Consider the following 14221-nt stretch of genomic DNA (forward strand, 5'->3'; position numbering starts at 1 on the left):
CAACTAACAAACCCAAAAGATGTATTTTACGATTTTCACAATGTTAACGCTTTTTAATTTCTGTGGTGCCTTTGTTGTTTCAACATAAACTTACGGTCGGTGAGCGATGCTTGGCTTCCAGTCATGTCAAGGATTTAAAATTTGTACATTTGTGAGCTAAGACAAAGACGACATAATCAGTAAAAAAAACACATGCAAACTAATATAAACAGAAGGCATCCGCATTAAATGTAGCCGTAATTTAAACGGAGATGAAAGCTCGTTTGGTAGATTTCCAATCGTTTAATGGGCGTGAACGCACCGCTTCCCATTGACCGGGCATCCCTTCCGGTAGATGAGGTCAACTTTTCCCTAGATCCGCCATTTCAGCCTTGGAGTTTCTTGTTGCACGATAGTTATGATTTTTTTTAGTTATTTTAAACAACAAAAAGTAGATCATTTGGATTTGTGGTGCAGAATTCGTTCCGCCGAAATAAACCCCTTGATATTACGCTTAGACGTTACGAAAATCGTGCCGTTGTGACGTTTTTCCAGCGGGAGTGTTAGTCAACCAAAGTTTTTGTATGAGTTGCGGATAGGGAGAGGCGAAGGGGAAAGGCCTCAAGCCTTGGAAGGGATTTCACAGCCATGGCCGGTAATTTTGATGCCGAAGACCGTGCAAGCTGGTATTGGGGGAGACTGAGCCGCCAGGAGGCGGTTTCTCTTTTACAGGGACAGAGACATGGTGTTTTCCTCGTGAGGGACTCGATAACCATCCCCGGAGACTACGTGCTCTCCGTGTCGGAGAACTCCAGAGTGTCCCATTATATCGTCAACAGTATCAGCAACAACAGACAATCTGGATCAGGTAACGTTGGTCTACTTCTCACTTTAACTGAACTTGACCCTCTTCGTGTTCCCTTGGCTCTAACATAAGGAGTACTTTCATTTTAAACCTGCTTTGCTAGGATTTAGCTCACTCGCTCTTCAAGCAGCGCCAGACTCCCTTTCGGAATTGTCTAATTGATCAAGACAGTAGTAGATCCACAAATATATCCTGGTTTTACCAAATAAATTTACAACCTTTTCGCGTTTTGGAGGCTTCTTTTTTAAGTCGGCGTATTTGTAATAACAAAAATCACCACTCTGTTCAACAAAACGTTATACATGTGGTTTACACACCTCTCTACCGCCCACTCGATCCCCAAGCCACGCCAGACTCCCCTTAGGAATTGTCCAATTTTAAAAAAATCAGAGTAACTCCACAAGCACTCAAATCTTACCATTAGAGATTTACACATTTATTTATTTTAGTGTTTTTGAAGCTCAGTTTTAAAATCATTATTCATATAATAATGAAATCTTGGATGCAAAACAAAACTTTGTAGGTATGCTGTACACATCTCTTTCCGCAAACCAGCCAGACTACCTTTAGGAATTGTCCTATTTAACAGATTTTACTAAATCCAAAATGTTTTCCCCCTATTTACCCTATAAATCTACATCTTTCTGGGTTTTTAAAACTATTTTAAAAAGTCGGCATGTATGTAATAAATCTCCACTATCCGCCCACAAACTCCTCAGGCAACATTGAACTCCTTTCTGGAATTGTCTAATTAACATTACTTCCCTAAAGCCACTAACATATATGTACAGTAACATGCAGGTTTATAACTTTCCGTGATTATTAAAGCTGTCTTTTAAAACTGGTATATAGTTTTACTAAGTTCTGTGAGTCAGTGTTGCTTTTAACTGAAAAATGAAGGTGAGTAGTATTATTGAATCTAATCCCCATGTGTGGTTGATGGAGGTTTCTTTAAAGGATAGTAGAGCTGGGCGATAGAACATAACGATATGTATCGCGATATAACTTTTACTCGATAGAGAAATTAAACTATCGCGATAGACTTCGCCGCTCTTGTCCTCTTAAAAAAAAAAAAAAAAAAGGTCAGCCAATCCAAATTAAGTAGCGCAGAGCCGAACCAATCACAGCCGCAGCGTCACGTCGCGTGACTTGTTACGTACAGCACAAGTGCCAAGCCGCACGTGTGTTTGTTTGGGAAGCAGCCAGCGCGTAATGGAGGAAATGAGTGTGCCGACTAGAAAAATCAACCGAGCGTGACCGAAGAGAAAACAGATGATGGTTCCAACGCCGGAGAGATTGTCGAACGGAAGAGCCATAGAAGTTCCGTAGTGTGAAGGTATTTCGGCTATTTCAAGTCTGACAAAAAACAGAGTAGCGTGCACTGTAAATTGTGCCGAAAGCAAGTCTGGAAATACAATAAACTGGTGCATGCGTCACACTGTGCGCCACGTTATTTCTACAATACTGTTACTGTTAATTCTACTCTCTGCAGTGTTTAAATGCTTACATATACACACAGTTACTGTCCCTCCACACATACGACTCGGTTCTGCTTCTATGCCCCAGCTTTGTTTACTTTTTCCCACCGAGGCTTCTAGACTTCTGATTGGCCAACATTTCTGCACGGTTAGGAATGTAGCGCCACCTGCTGCTTTGGCATGTTCATAGCAGCGTTTTCCTTCATTTCTGCCTTTATGTGTGGACGGGATTATTTTTTTAAACGAAAACGGAAAATCTCAGTTTTCAAATATTTTGTTTCTAAGTGGAATTGACAATTTAGTCTGTTTCGTTTGTTCTATTTTGAAACTTAAACGCTTTAGCGGCTGCCTTTTGTGTAGTTTGTAATATTTGCCTTTATTTATCTGAAAAAGTCTCATGTTCCTTAAGTACATCTACCCTGTTGAACTTATTATGGGAAATAAATATTTAAATAAAAACAAGCTGCTGATTATTTCACATTTTACTTGTGAGCAACGGCACATTTAAATCTTACAAATATAGTTATTTGGCTTATATCGTGATATATCGTTATCGCCTGAAATGAAAAAAACATATCGTGATATGAAAAAATCTCATATCGCCCAGCTCTAAAGGATAGTAAACAACCGCATTTTAGTCATTCAGCCGCTGTTTTTGTTAAGGGTAATATATTTTTTGGCGGTGTTTTGTCCCTGTTTAGCAGCAGGACTACCCTTCAGCAGGTAAAGAGGTAAGGTGAGCTGGTGTGAGCAACTGTTATTACTGCTGTTGCTGCTGCTGCAGAGGTTGAATGAACTGGGGAAGTTCCGCTGTCACAACGGGGGGGATGACTGGTCAGATTGGTGCTTCAGGAATGTCTGTGATCAGGCCCTATTGCGCGCACACACACACACCCGTACTTGCAGGTTTTGCCGTTGTGCTTGAGGCTCTTAATGGCTGTTGCACAATCCTCGTCCTTTCTGAACTTCCCTGTGTCTTGTTTCCCAGTAGTAAATCAGGGGATGGCCTCATAGACGGTAAAAGAGACTGTACGCAAAATGATTCGCCTCATAGTTGTCACATTTATTTTGAAATGACAAACAAGTGCTTAATTCAGCTGTGGTGCTGTTTGAGTCAGGACAGTTGAACTCAAAGTGACACAGTGTCATAATTGAGTCATTCCTGAATCCACGCCCTGCAGAAACTTGCTCTGCTGCTCTTCTCTTCTGTCGTTTATCTGGCTGTACCAAGCCCTCGTGAAAGTTAGTAAATCAGTGAGAAGTAGGCTAGATACTGTTTGCCTTTATTGATGCATTATCAATTTTATTATCCCTCAAAAATCAATCTGCTCAGGTCTAATGTGTCAGTTAGTTACATGACAAATTTTCCCACAGGCACCAACAGCACAAACACAGTGGGCAGCTCCACTTCAGTGGGTGTTTCTCTAACACCACCAAGTTTGTACTTGTGTGCTTGCTCAGTACACTATTTGGCAAATGTACTTGAGAATTCAGACTACTGAGGATGGGAGGGAAGACAGTCATTCTGCAGTTACGATCACAATACAGTATCATCTGTTACGTTCCCCTGGGGGGGGTCTAGGCGGTGAGGGGGAAGTAACAAAAGTGACCGGGTCAGAAAAAGGAGTCAAGGAGGCGAAACAGTTTAAATAAAACAGTTTTATTGAAGTAAGTCAACTAAAAGAGACGGACAAGCCGTTATCACCATAAAACACCAACAAAACACAAACAAAACTCAGGCGTTGGTCAAATAAAGCAAAAAGTCAAAAGGAAAGCGCAGCTCACTAGCTGGAAACCACACTACACAGCTCACTAGCTGGACAACACACTACACAGCTCACTAGCTGGACAACACACTACACAGCTCACTAGCTGGACAACACACTACACAGCTCACTAGCTGGACAACACACTACACAGCTCACTAGCTGGAAACTACCGCAAACACTCAGCTCACTAGCTGTACCCACACAAAATGGCACTCTGGCCCAGAGCTCACCCTGCTCTGGGCTTAAATACCCTTAATTGCTGATGGGAGTCAGCTGTACAGGAGGGAAAGGTGGCACCTCAGGCAGGAGGTAGTGGGACACGCCCACACAGGCACCCTCAGGAGAGAGAGAGGCCCTGCTAGGGCCGTAACACATCACTGTTAATGTTGCATGTCGATCTAAAGGAACCTACCTGCCTTTGGTCTTATTCATATCTGTTATTAGTTGTCTTCTAATATCAAGAGATTTATATAACTGCTTATTAAGTTATATTAGGTAACATTGATCACATGACTTTTTGCACACTTTCATTTTCTCTTTCACTAAAATGGTTATGTGTGCACAGCTTAACTTGTTTATTAAAGAAAAAACAAACAGGCTAGGTGGCAAAATTATTATTATTTTATTATGAAATAGGGGTTTGTCCTAATTTTTTTTATTTTTCAGCAAGCTAATAAAGTCTCATTTCTTCCACCAGGATTGGCTCCTTCTCGGTTTCGGATTGGGGATCAGGAGTTTGATGGGCTGCCGGCTCTGCTGGAGTTCTACAAGATCCACTACCTGGACACCACAACGCTCATAGAGCCTGTGAACAGAGGCAGGCAGTCAGGCCTCATCAGCCCCCCCGCTGTCGGACCTCCCCAGCAGACCGAGGAAGGCGAGTATGTCCGGGCACTGTTTGACTTCCCTGGCAACGACTATGAGGACCTCCCCTTCCGCAGGGGGGACATCTTGCGCGTGCTGGAGAAACCAGAGGAGCAGTGGTGGCACGCCAAGAACCAGGAGGGCCGAGTCGGGATGATCCCTGTGCCTTATGTGGAAAGGTTCCGACCCTCTTCGCCCACTGCAGCCAGTCTTAGTCCGGTACCCGCAGGGACCGGACAAGGCGGCCATGTTGGCGGGGTAATGGGCAGCACAGATGGAACAGGTTCTCCTCAGGCCACCGCTCTGGGGGAACCGGGCCCGTATGCTCAGCCTGTGGTCAACACTCAGCTCCCAAACCTACAGAACGGGCCGGTCTATGCCCGGGCAATTCAGAAGCGGGTGCCCAACGCTTACGACAAGACGGCGCTGGCTCTGGAGGTACTAATCTTATCACCAGTTACTTTCCTCTTGTTTATTGTGAATCACTCTTCCCCCCCCTTATTTTCCACTTTCAAAAGGGTCCGAGCCGAGGCGGCGTAGATTGTCCCGATTGTTATAATGGCTTACTCATGCATGTGAGCACGCACACTGTGTCTTTATAAATGCAGGCTGACAGCGAGCATGAGGACATTCAGAGTGGAGACATAGATCCTTTACAGTGGCCTCTCTTCATGCACACACTGCAGCCCAATGGGTTAATGTGAAAGTTGCATTGAACATTCATTACCACTGAGGTCCAGTGGAGCACAACGCTTTTAAGTTGCTTTGTGGTGATGTACTGAATAGTACATTCTACAGTAATCTGGACTCAGTGTCTCCACATTGCACACGTTTGCCGTTTGGCCAACTAAACTTTTAGCTTTTCCATTTATTATTTTTTCAGCTCTGATATCAGGGTTGGGTGATTTGCTCCATAGTCCAGTCATCCTGTTACCTGTGTTGGATTGCTAATTGTCAACAGCATCCGTGCTAGGCGGCAGAGGTTATCCACCCTCCATAATGCGCAGTGTTTGGCCCAAACATGCTTATCTACCTTCCTCGTATAGGTGTACTGTATGGCCAGTTTGGGTTGTTTTCTTATGTGTAGATCTCACCTGTCTCTCACACACAGCTCAGTTTTTCACTGACAAGTATACCTGGTGGGGAAGAGTCAAGGAGAAGATATGAGAGCATCTCCAGCTTAAACGAGTCCAACAGTCAGAAATATCCTGCTGTTTTCTCTCATTTGACTATGATGGATGGTGTTTCTGCAGGTGTGAACCTGTGTGTGCACGCCCAGACACGTCTGTGTTGGAAATGGTCGTTGTATATGGAGATGCAATGTGAAACTGTAGTGAAGCACATCGCCGTGCATGTTGACCATAATCGGCGTTGTCCATCGATGGAACTATAGTTGATGTGCTCCATTGAGCTGTAGCAGTGGGTTACAATCTGATTACATTAGTCTGTGATTCGGAACATGAACAGTTTAATGAAATTACAGCTAGTTAAACAGCAATACTGCAACCGCCGGACAGTAAAAGTATTTCCAGGATTTCTTTTTATATGCAGGAGAAAAGATGTGAAGCTTCTGAGGAGTGATTCTGATTTATAGCACGAAGCTGCAAGAATGTGACAGTAAGGCTACGTTCACACTGCAGGCGAAAGCGCATCAAATCCGATTTTTTTTGACCCTATGCGACCCATATCTGATCATGGTATGACAGTGTGAACAGCACAAATCCGATATTTTCACATTTGATCTGGGTCACTTTCGTATGTGGTGCTGAATCCGATACATATCCGATGTTTTAGAAAGCGACTGCTGTTTCAACGGTCAAGTCGCATTAAATCCGTCTTTTACGTCACTGACACGAGACAGACGCCAATTATCCAGAAGACCGAGAAGACATCGCGAACGCTTCCTGGCCATCAAGTGTAGATGTTAGTGAAACTGTTGGGAAGACAACGTGAACATTTTATTTGTACTGTATAATCTGCAGATTCTGACAGAAATCTGCAGCTATCCTTTGAAGCACCGCTCCTCTAAAACAGCAATAAGGATCATTATTAGGTTATTTACATTATTATGTAAATGACAAAATAACTTAAAGCAAAAATTGGGAAACGTAAAGTCCAAAGTCTTTATATTAAGGGCCATTAGTCAAACAATACTGTTTGGTCTGGGTCTAAACAGAGCGCGCTGTGTGTGACGTCTTCTTTTGCGCATGCGGGCTGCTTTTAACGTTCACACTAGAGCGCGTTTGCTGTCGCATTTTTTTTTGTAGTGTGAACGAGCAGACAAAAAAATCGGATTTGATCAAAAAATCGGAATTGATCATCAAGACCTGCAGTGTGAACGTAGCCTTAAGTGCAAACTGCTCTGGCCAGAAACAACAACCCACCACAGCGAGCATGATGGCAGGTCTGCAAAGCCAAATGCTGTGACGACCTGATAACGTCCTTTAATCTAAGGCAGGGCCGGTAACTGGATTTTAATTTCATTACGATTGTTTCCAGCAATTATGGAACTAAAAAACAAACAAACAAACAGGGATTTAAAAATATGAATCTTTCTGCATTTATTTTCCTTACAATGCTTCTGATTTCTTGTTTGCGTGTGGTATTAACGCCTTTTGGCTTTGCAGCGCTGCGTTTTCAGTCGTTTGTAAATGCTGAGTGCGAGCCAAGACCATACAGACCTACTATATATAGGAGGTAACACTCACAGGTTTTCTGTAAGTAAAACCTGAGGAAGGTTTATTAAGAGCCGCCTCTGTTTCCAGATCACTGAGGATCTCTCCCTCTGTCTGTGTTTGGCGGCTTGTGGCCGTTGGTAGTTTGCTTTGATTTGCTGTGCAGGTTTCCCGAGGCGTGCAAGCTCATTCCCACCCAGGCCTCTGTTCTCTGGCGATTTCCCTTGTGACTCTGGCTTTATGGTGAAAAACACTCATTAGTCTGGACCCAAAACTCCTCAGTGGGTGACTTTGTGTCCCTCACCACCCAAACGAAAGATCTTCTGCGTGTCCTCATTACTCTGACAGCAATATGAAAGGTTTAGTGTTACACTGTAAACTGGGAAGTTCACAGGATGTAAGCACTGTAAGAATTTACTTTCTACAAGGAGTAAATAAGTAATTTGTGAGTGTTTAAAAGGTAAAAACTTACATGTTTGGTAACAGCCCCAACACTGGCTGGAACTGATTTAACAGGAAAAAATAATTAACAGTAATGATGCGTAGTTCCAAAAGAAAGAAAAAAGACAGCTAAAGTAAATTTAATCTGCTTGGCGCATCCAGTCTTTGGATGAACTGCTGTCAGCAGAGCCCCCTGCTTAAAATCCACTGTTTATTTGACTCTCATCGGTAAGGACAGAAGCCACTGCAGTGTTTGAATGATCACAAGTGGAAGATGGTGTGAGGTAAAGCAGATGAGATGGCATTGCACTGTTTTATAAATGTCTGCTGTTATTAAAGTGGTTGGCAGAAATTTTGCAGCCATTATCCAAATATAGACTATTTGTGCATTTAATAAAGACTGAGGCTGGATTATTGGGGTGATACTAATTTCTAAGGAGTAAAAAGAAAACCTTTTATTAATGTATTAGCTGATATTGAATTAACTTTCATAGTATTTTGAAGGCCAATATACCCAAATCTATATCTAATTTATGAAAAATGTGAATTGCATCTGGTGTCCATTTCCAGCTTCTGTGTCCACTAAAATGACCTTCATGGGATAAATATGTCACTCACACTAGGAAGGAAAAATTCAGCCAAACACGAACACAGCATCTCGTTGAGTAAATGAAGCGGATCAAACCGGCCGGATCTGATTATCAGATGAAAGCTGACGAATGTGGAAGTCCTGTAATTTGGCCTGTATGGTTTCTCTGCTCTACAGCTGTAAAATGAAGATGGGTCAATCAATGTCACATCAATGCATTTCTTTCTGCGGGCTTTGATAGAAATCAGACGCTGAGCTTGTATTGATAACTTTGACTTGCATGTGTCAGAGTTTATTTAGAGCGTGAAGAGGACGTGTAAGGATTGCAGAATATGCCTGACTTTTCTTTTTATTATTTAACAGGTGGGGGACACCGTAAAAGTGACCAAGATCAACGTGAACGGCCAATGGGAGGGTGAATGCAAAGGCAAACGAGGCCACTTTCCTTTCACCCACGTTCGGTTGTTGGAACAGTACTATCCAGACGACGAGAGCTGAGAAGCGCAGGCTCCCGTCACCTCCAGCACATCCCCTCGCTTTCAGTTTCGTCATGCTGGAATAGAAGAAGATTTCTGCAAGCACACACTATATGAAACTCTGAGCTAAACTGGTCAGTGTTTCCTGCCCACCCCAACATGTGATGTGTTGGCTGATCTTGTCTAATGTCTTTTTGATGAACCCCAGTCATATTAAGAGTTCACCCTGTGGTCGGACTGATATCGGTTTGCCTGCATTGTGAAACATCACTGCAGACACACTGAAGTACATGGCAGCATGTATTGGTTCACCCAGGATGACACTGGAAGGTCCGTTAACGGTTTGACGAGAAAGGCCTTTATTTAACCCTTTTGAGGCAACCAAGAAACAAACAAGTCAAGAACTTGCTAAACTTTTTTGTATAATCATAGTTTAAAAGATATAAGAACAATAGGATTTTGCTTTAGCGTGCTTACACACCTAAAGTTTTCACTCAGGTTGGGGGAAACATGGGGTTTTTATCTTAACCAAAATCTGCAGTCGTACTCAGGTGCAGGTTTTCCAATTTAAAGTAACTAATATTTAATTTTAATACAAATCCAAAAGTTAAACCACTGTTTAAATACATGTGATCAGATAAACTGTCACAGTAATGTCCTGATCAATCTTTGTATCCAATCTCTATAATTATGCAAGAATGGAGTAGCCAAAGTAGTTGGTATGAGTGAGTTTGTTGTGCTTATGCAACAGTTTTTCCTTAAAACGTAAACTTTTTAATCGTTTTTAATCTTATTTTCACCCGTTGGGCACAGTTTATATAATATCAGGCCCAGCCAATAACCTTAACACATTTCTTTATTAGACTAGCTAATGATGACGTCTGCCTGTAACCACAGCTGTTACTGTCCAGTCTTTTTAACACAGAGCCCCCAAAGTCCACTAATGTGAGGTTTGTCTTTTTGAGCAAGGACGTATCTTCACTCTGGTGGACTTCAGCTCTGTGTACTTGTAGTAAATTTGTGTAAACTGGAAATGTCAGAGCCAAAATACAGGTATCAAAGCCCCCCACCCCCCCCCCCCCCACTCAGAGGGCGTTGATGCTACACAAGTGTACTGATTCTGAGCATGTTGATCAAACACAGCTAAACCTGTTAATACCTCCTATTTAACAGAGGTATTGAATAGAAAACGTATTAAAGACGGCACAGGTGACCGATATCAGTCAAACCCCGGTTTACATGCTTCCATCCCAGTATTGAAATCATCACATCACACAGCAGAGTCATCCTCCTCCTCCTCCCCGTTGTATCCGTGCATCTCCAGCCACTACCTTTCACTGACACCTGCAGGAGGGAAATGGAGATAAAACGGGAGATAAAACACTGCGGCTCTCACAGATGTGTGTGTCTGTGAGAGATTTTTTTGTTTGCTTGTGCTAGACTGTGAACCTCAGAGTGAAACCAACAAAGACTTTACCTGATGACTGTCCTGTGGAGACAGCGTCACCACTTTACCACACCCTACACTACAAACCAAGTCCTCTTTTTTTGTTGTTGATGTACAAAAAGTGGAAAATAATATTATAGAATTAACTCTATATACATGCACACCTTACATGCTAAATACTGTAAACGTTTCCCCTCTTTATGCTGATTTTCTCTTACTTTGTATGGCCAGAGAGTGTACACCTTTTTTATTTTTCTCTTTTAAGACGCAGAAATGCGAAAGAACAAAACGAGCACCCTGTCACAGAGGAAGGAACAATCCCGTGAGGCTGCTTTATTAAAGGATGCAAGGAGAAAGGTTGAGGGATTTTATTTTTGTCATCCTGGTGGGCTGATACGACAGTCATTCAGAGACGCTTTTAAGATAAAATCCACCACCTAAAAAAAGTATTACTGCTAAAACGGACATGTTTTTTCATGTTGTTTCTCGTGCCATAAGGGTGCCATGGATGGCATTTGCTGTAACTTTGTTTGTCATCTTGAGCACACAAAGCTTTTATAAACATTCACAGTCCTGCTGGCACCGTGGCATTATAAATAGAAAGCTGAAACTCATCTGTTACTAAGGACATGTTTGTTCTCAGAAACGAGGAGAGGAATCAGCAACTTGGGATTATTATTTTTTTTTTTTGTAAATTTTGTCGTTAGTACAGACTTGACAATGGTTGTGAAATGTGGTGAGTGGCATTGAAACTGATAAAACACTGTGTGTGTGTGTGTGTGTGTGTGTGTGTGAGTGTGTGAGGGAGGGGGGAAGAGTCTTAAATTGGGGGTGTGATTGGTTGCACCCTGTATTTTTACCAGGTCAGAAACTCATTTATCATCTTTGTCAGGATGCATTCAAAGATTGAGTTGCTGGCAGTGCTTACTGAAACAGGAACCCCTGCTGCACATAGATTTTTTTGTTTTGTTTTGTTTTTCTTGGTCACGAGGGAGGGTCCGCATCCTCCGCGGACCTGCCTTATATTTGTTCTTGGAAAAGATGAGAAGTTAAATTGGGAAGTGACTGGCTTGAAGTTGAAGTCTCGAGGACACACCCAGAATTGCATGTTATTTTTCTGGTTCTCCAAAATTAAGAAGTTCAGACCTGCCCTGGAGCTAAAGCGATAAATGATGCCTACGTGTCCCTCCTATGGTTATTAGGGGACGGAGGATGAGAAGATGTTCACCTCACACCTCGCAGTACAGATCTGGGGTTCTCAAACTCTGTGGGAGGGGAAAAAATAACACCCCACAGTTTGAATTTGTCAGTAATGTGGAAGAGTGGTCCAAAAAAGAATTTTTATCTCAATGGAGATGGTCCAGTGCAACTAACAGATTCCCTAAAATACACACAGAACTATTTTTCATCTTGTTGCCCACACCTGTGCAGTTTGAGAACCACTTATGTCGACCCCAGTGTTAGCGACACCTGCCTTCTCTCAGATATTATGGAACTAAACTCGCCACGTCGCTCTCAGAGCATCCAAAAACAGACACGTGCAGATGTTCCAGTGTCAGGGTAGTGTGCTCGATGTGGAAACGGTAACTGTTACACTTTCACCTGTGAATAAACCTCTTCCTACATAAATGCATTCCCCCAGGAGGTAACTGCCCCCTACCGTCCAAATGTGTGCAGTAAGGGGGGGGCAAAAGAAATGCTTAAAAAAATAAAGAAACGCTGACCTTAAATTTGGGGAAATGAGGGGACAGATCAGTTGAGTAATTGGAGGTAAACATTTGTCTGCTTTTTTTTTTCCCCCGCTTTTCCCTTTCACTCTTTTTTTGTGTGTAACTGTATGACAGCAGTATCTGTAAGCTAGTTACTTGCATACCTATCTTAAAGGTTGTAACTTGTCAGATTTTTAATATTTTTTTTTCGTTAGTTTAGTAGCTAGTAGCCAGAAAGGGTTTGTTTATGTCACTTTAGTTTTGAAAGTATTTAGTTAGTTTGGTTTTTATTGGTTTCACGGGTAGTTTTAGTCATTAGTCTTTAACTGGCTGTCTTAATCTTTAATTTATTATTATACAGGGGTGTGGTTAATGTTGAGAAATATGACCAAATAGAGCAAAAATGAAATCTTCTCTATGTTAGTTATTGTTTGCTTTATTTTTTCTTATTGTATTTCACACACACTTTTTTTTTTTTTTTTTTTCTTTTTTTTTTTAAATAAGAAACCAAAAAAGAAAAAAAACTTTCACCACCTCCTTCTGCACAGGCTTGTGTGGTTGGGCAGAAAGGAAAAAGTAGTGCCCTACATGAAGCTTCTCACAACAATTTGTTGGGGATTTATTTGTTTTATTTTATTTTCTCTGTGTGTGTGGTTAACAAATGATTATGATTCTTGGAAGGAGATGTCGCTATGTGCTTTTCATATGAATTTCTGTGCGCTTGGAGCTTCACAGGGCGAGTCCAGTTTAGTTTCTATTCAAGAGAAGGCAGACGTCTCCAAAACATGATGCAAGAAGGTGAATCAGAACTTTAAAAATACCGGTAATAAATCTATAATAATGATGCCATCACAGGCACGTTTAGTGATAAAACCTACGGGGGTCCTTAAAGTGCTTTAAATGATCGCAGCTGTGTGTTGGTGGGGAGGTTGGACACAATTTTCAAACACATTTAAGAGCGCAGAAGCTGTGTTGAGTTTACGTTGTGTGTAATTTTCCTTCATATTTCTTTTGTTGAGATTCAGATTTATGGAAAATATTTTTGTACACCATTAATGTCATGTTTTATAACCGTATACAGTATGTACAGCCCCGTTTGTGCTGCATTAATAAATCCATGCAATATTTCCACGTCCCAAAGGAGACATTTTTGAGTGCTTTGTGTGGAACGTGACACAAATGAAACCTGCTGCTGCTGTCTTGGTGATTGTGGGGTGAAATGGAAAGCTTCTTTTAAAAACAAATATAAAATCTGGTGTGAAATGGTGATTTTTATTTTTCAAACGGTCGTTTGTGATTCCTTTTCTGGTTTACTGCTGATTTTTGGGATGTTCACCTCACTGTTACTCAGTTCTGCCACATTAGTTAAAGACCGATCACCTACAAACATGCACCTTATCTAGTGGTGATTTCAGAACAAGCAAAAATTGTATTTCTTTTCAGGAGATTGTACAATGAGTCAAAATCTTTTATTTTGAAGTCAAAATTAGCTTTTTATCTTCTGTAGTGTGTAATCTATCAATGTATCCTAGTCAATAAATATACACCTAATTGTCAGGGTGCACTTTATCGGTGTGTGAAATTATTCCGTTTATCTACATTCAGGGTTTATAAATGCTAAGTTTACTGTATGCACATTCTACAGAAAAGGTTTGGCTTTAGCTTTAGTTTTCATTACACAACAATACAAACAGACTTGGACAAGTGGAAGAGGATGGATGGTGGGAATAATACAAACATTTGGGACTCAGTCACAAAGACATCCCAGTATCAATAAATACTGGGACTCAAGCCTCCTGTTGCTGGTTATGAAGACAAAAATTTAACATTAAAACAGTAATTTCTAGTGTATATCAGTTTATCTTTGGTTTAGTACATTGTATTATTTAAGGTTAGGCTTCATTTAAAAAAAAAAAATCCTTTCATATT

The 14221-nt window shown here is 41.5% G+C and overlaps 1 protein-coding gene across 1 annotated transcript; it reads left to right on the top strand.

Moving 5' to 3' along the window:
* Nucleotides 1-296: 296 nt before the first annotated feature.
* LOC101468680 (adapter molecule crk) lies at nt 297-13420 on the top strand. Its single transcript, XM_004551209.6, has 3 exons — nt 297-847; nt 4789-5393; nt 9024-13420. Exons 1-3 carry the CDS (start codon nt 628-630, stop codon nt 9156-9158), a joined length of 960 nt encoding a protein of 319 aa, XP_004551266.1. The 5' UTR covers nt 297-627; the 3' UTR covers nt 9159-13420.
* The last annotated feature ends 801 nt before the right edge of the window (nt 13421-14221 follow it).

The sequence above is a fragment of the Maylandia zebra genome, linkage group LG10 (assembly GCF_041146795.1).
Source record: "Maylandia zebra isolate NMK-2024a linkage group LG10, Mzebra_GT3a, whole genome shotgun sequence".
Taxonomy (NCBI): Eukaryota; Metazoa; Chordata; class Actinopteri; order Cichliformes; family Cichlidae; genus Maylandia; species Maylandia zebra.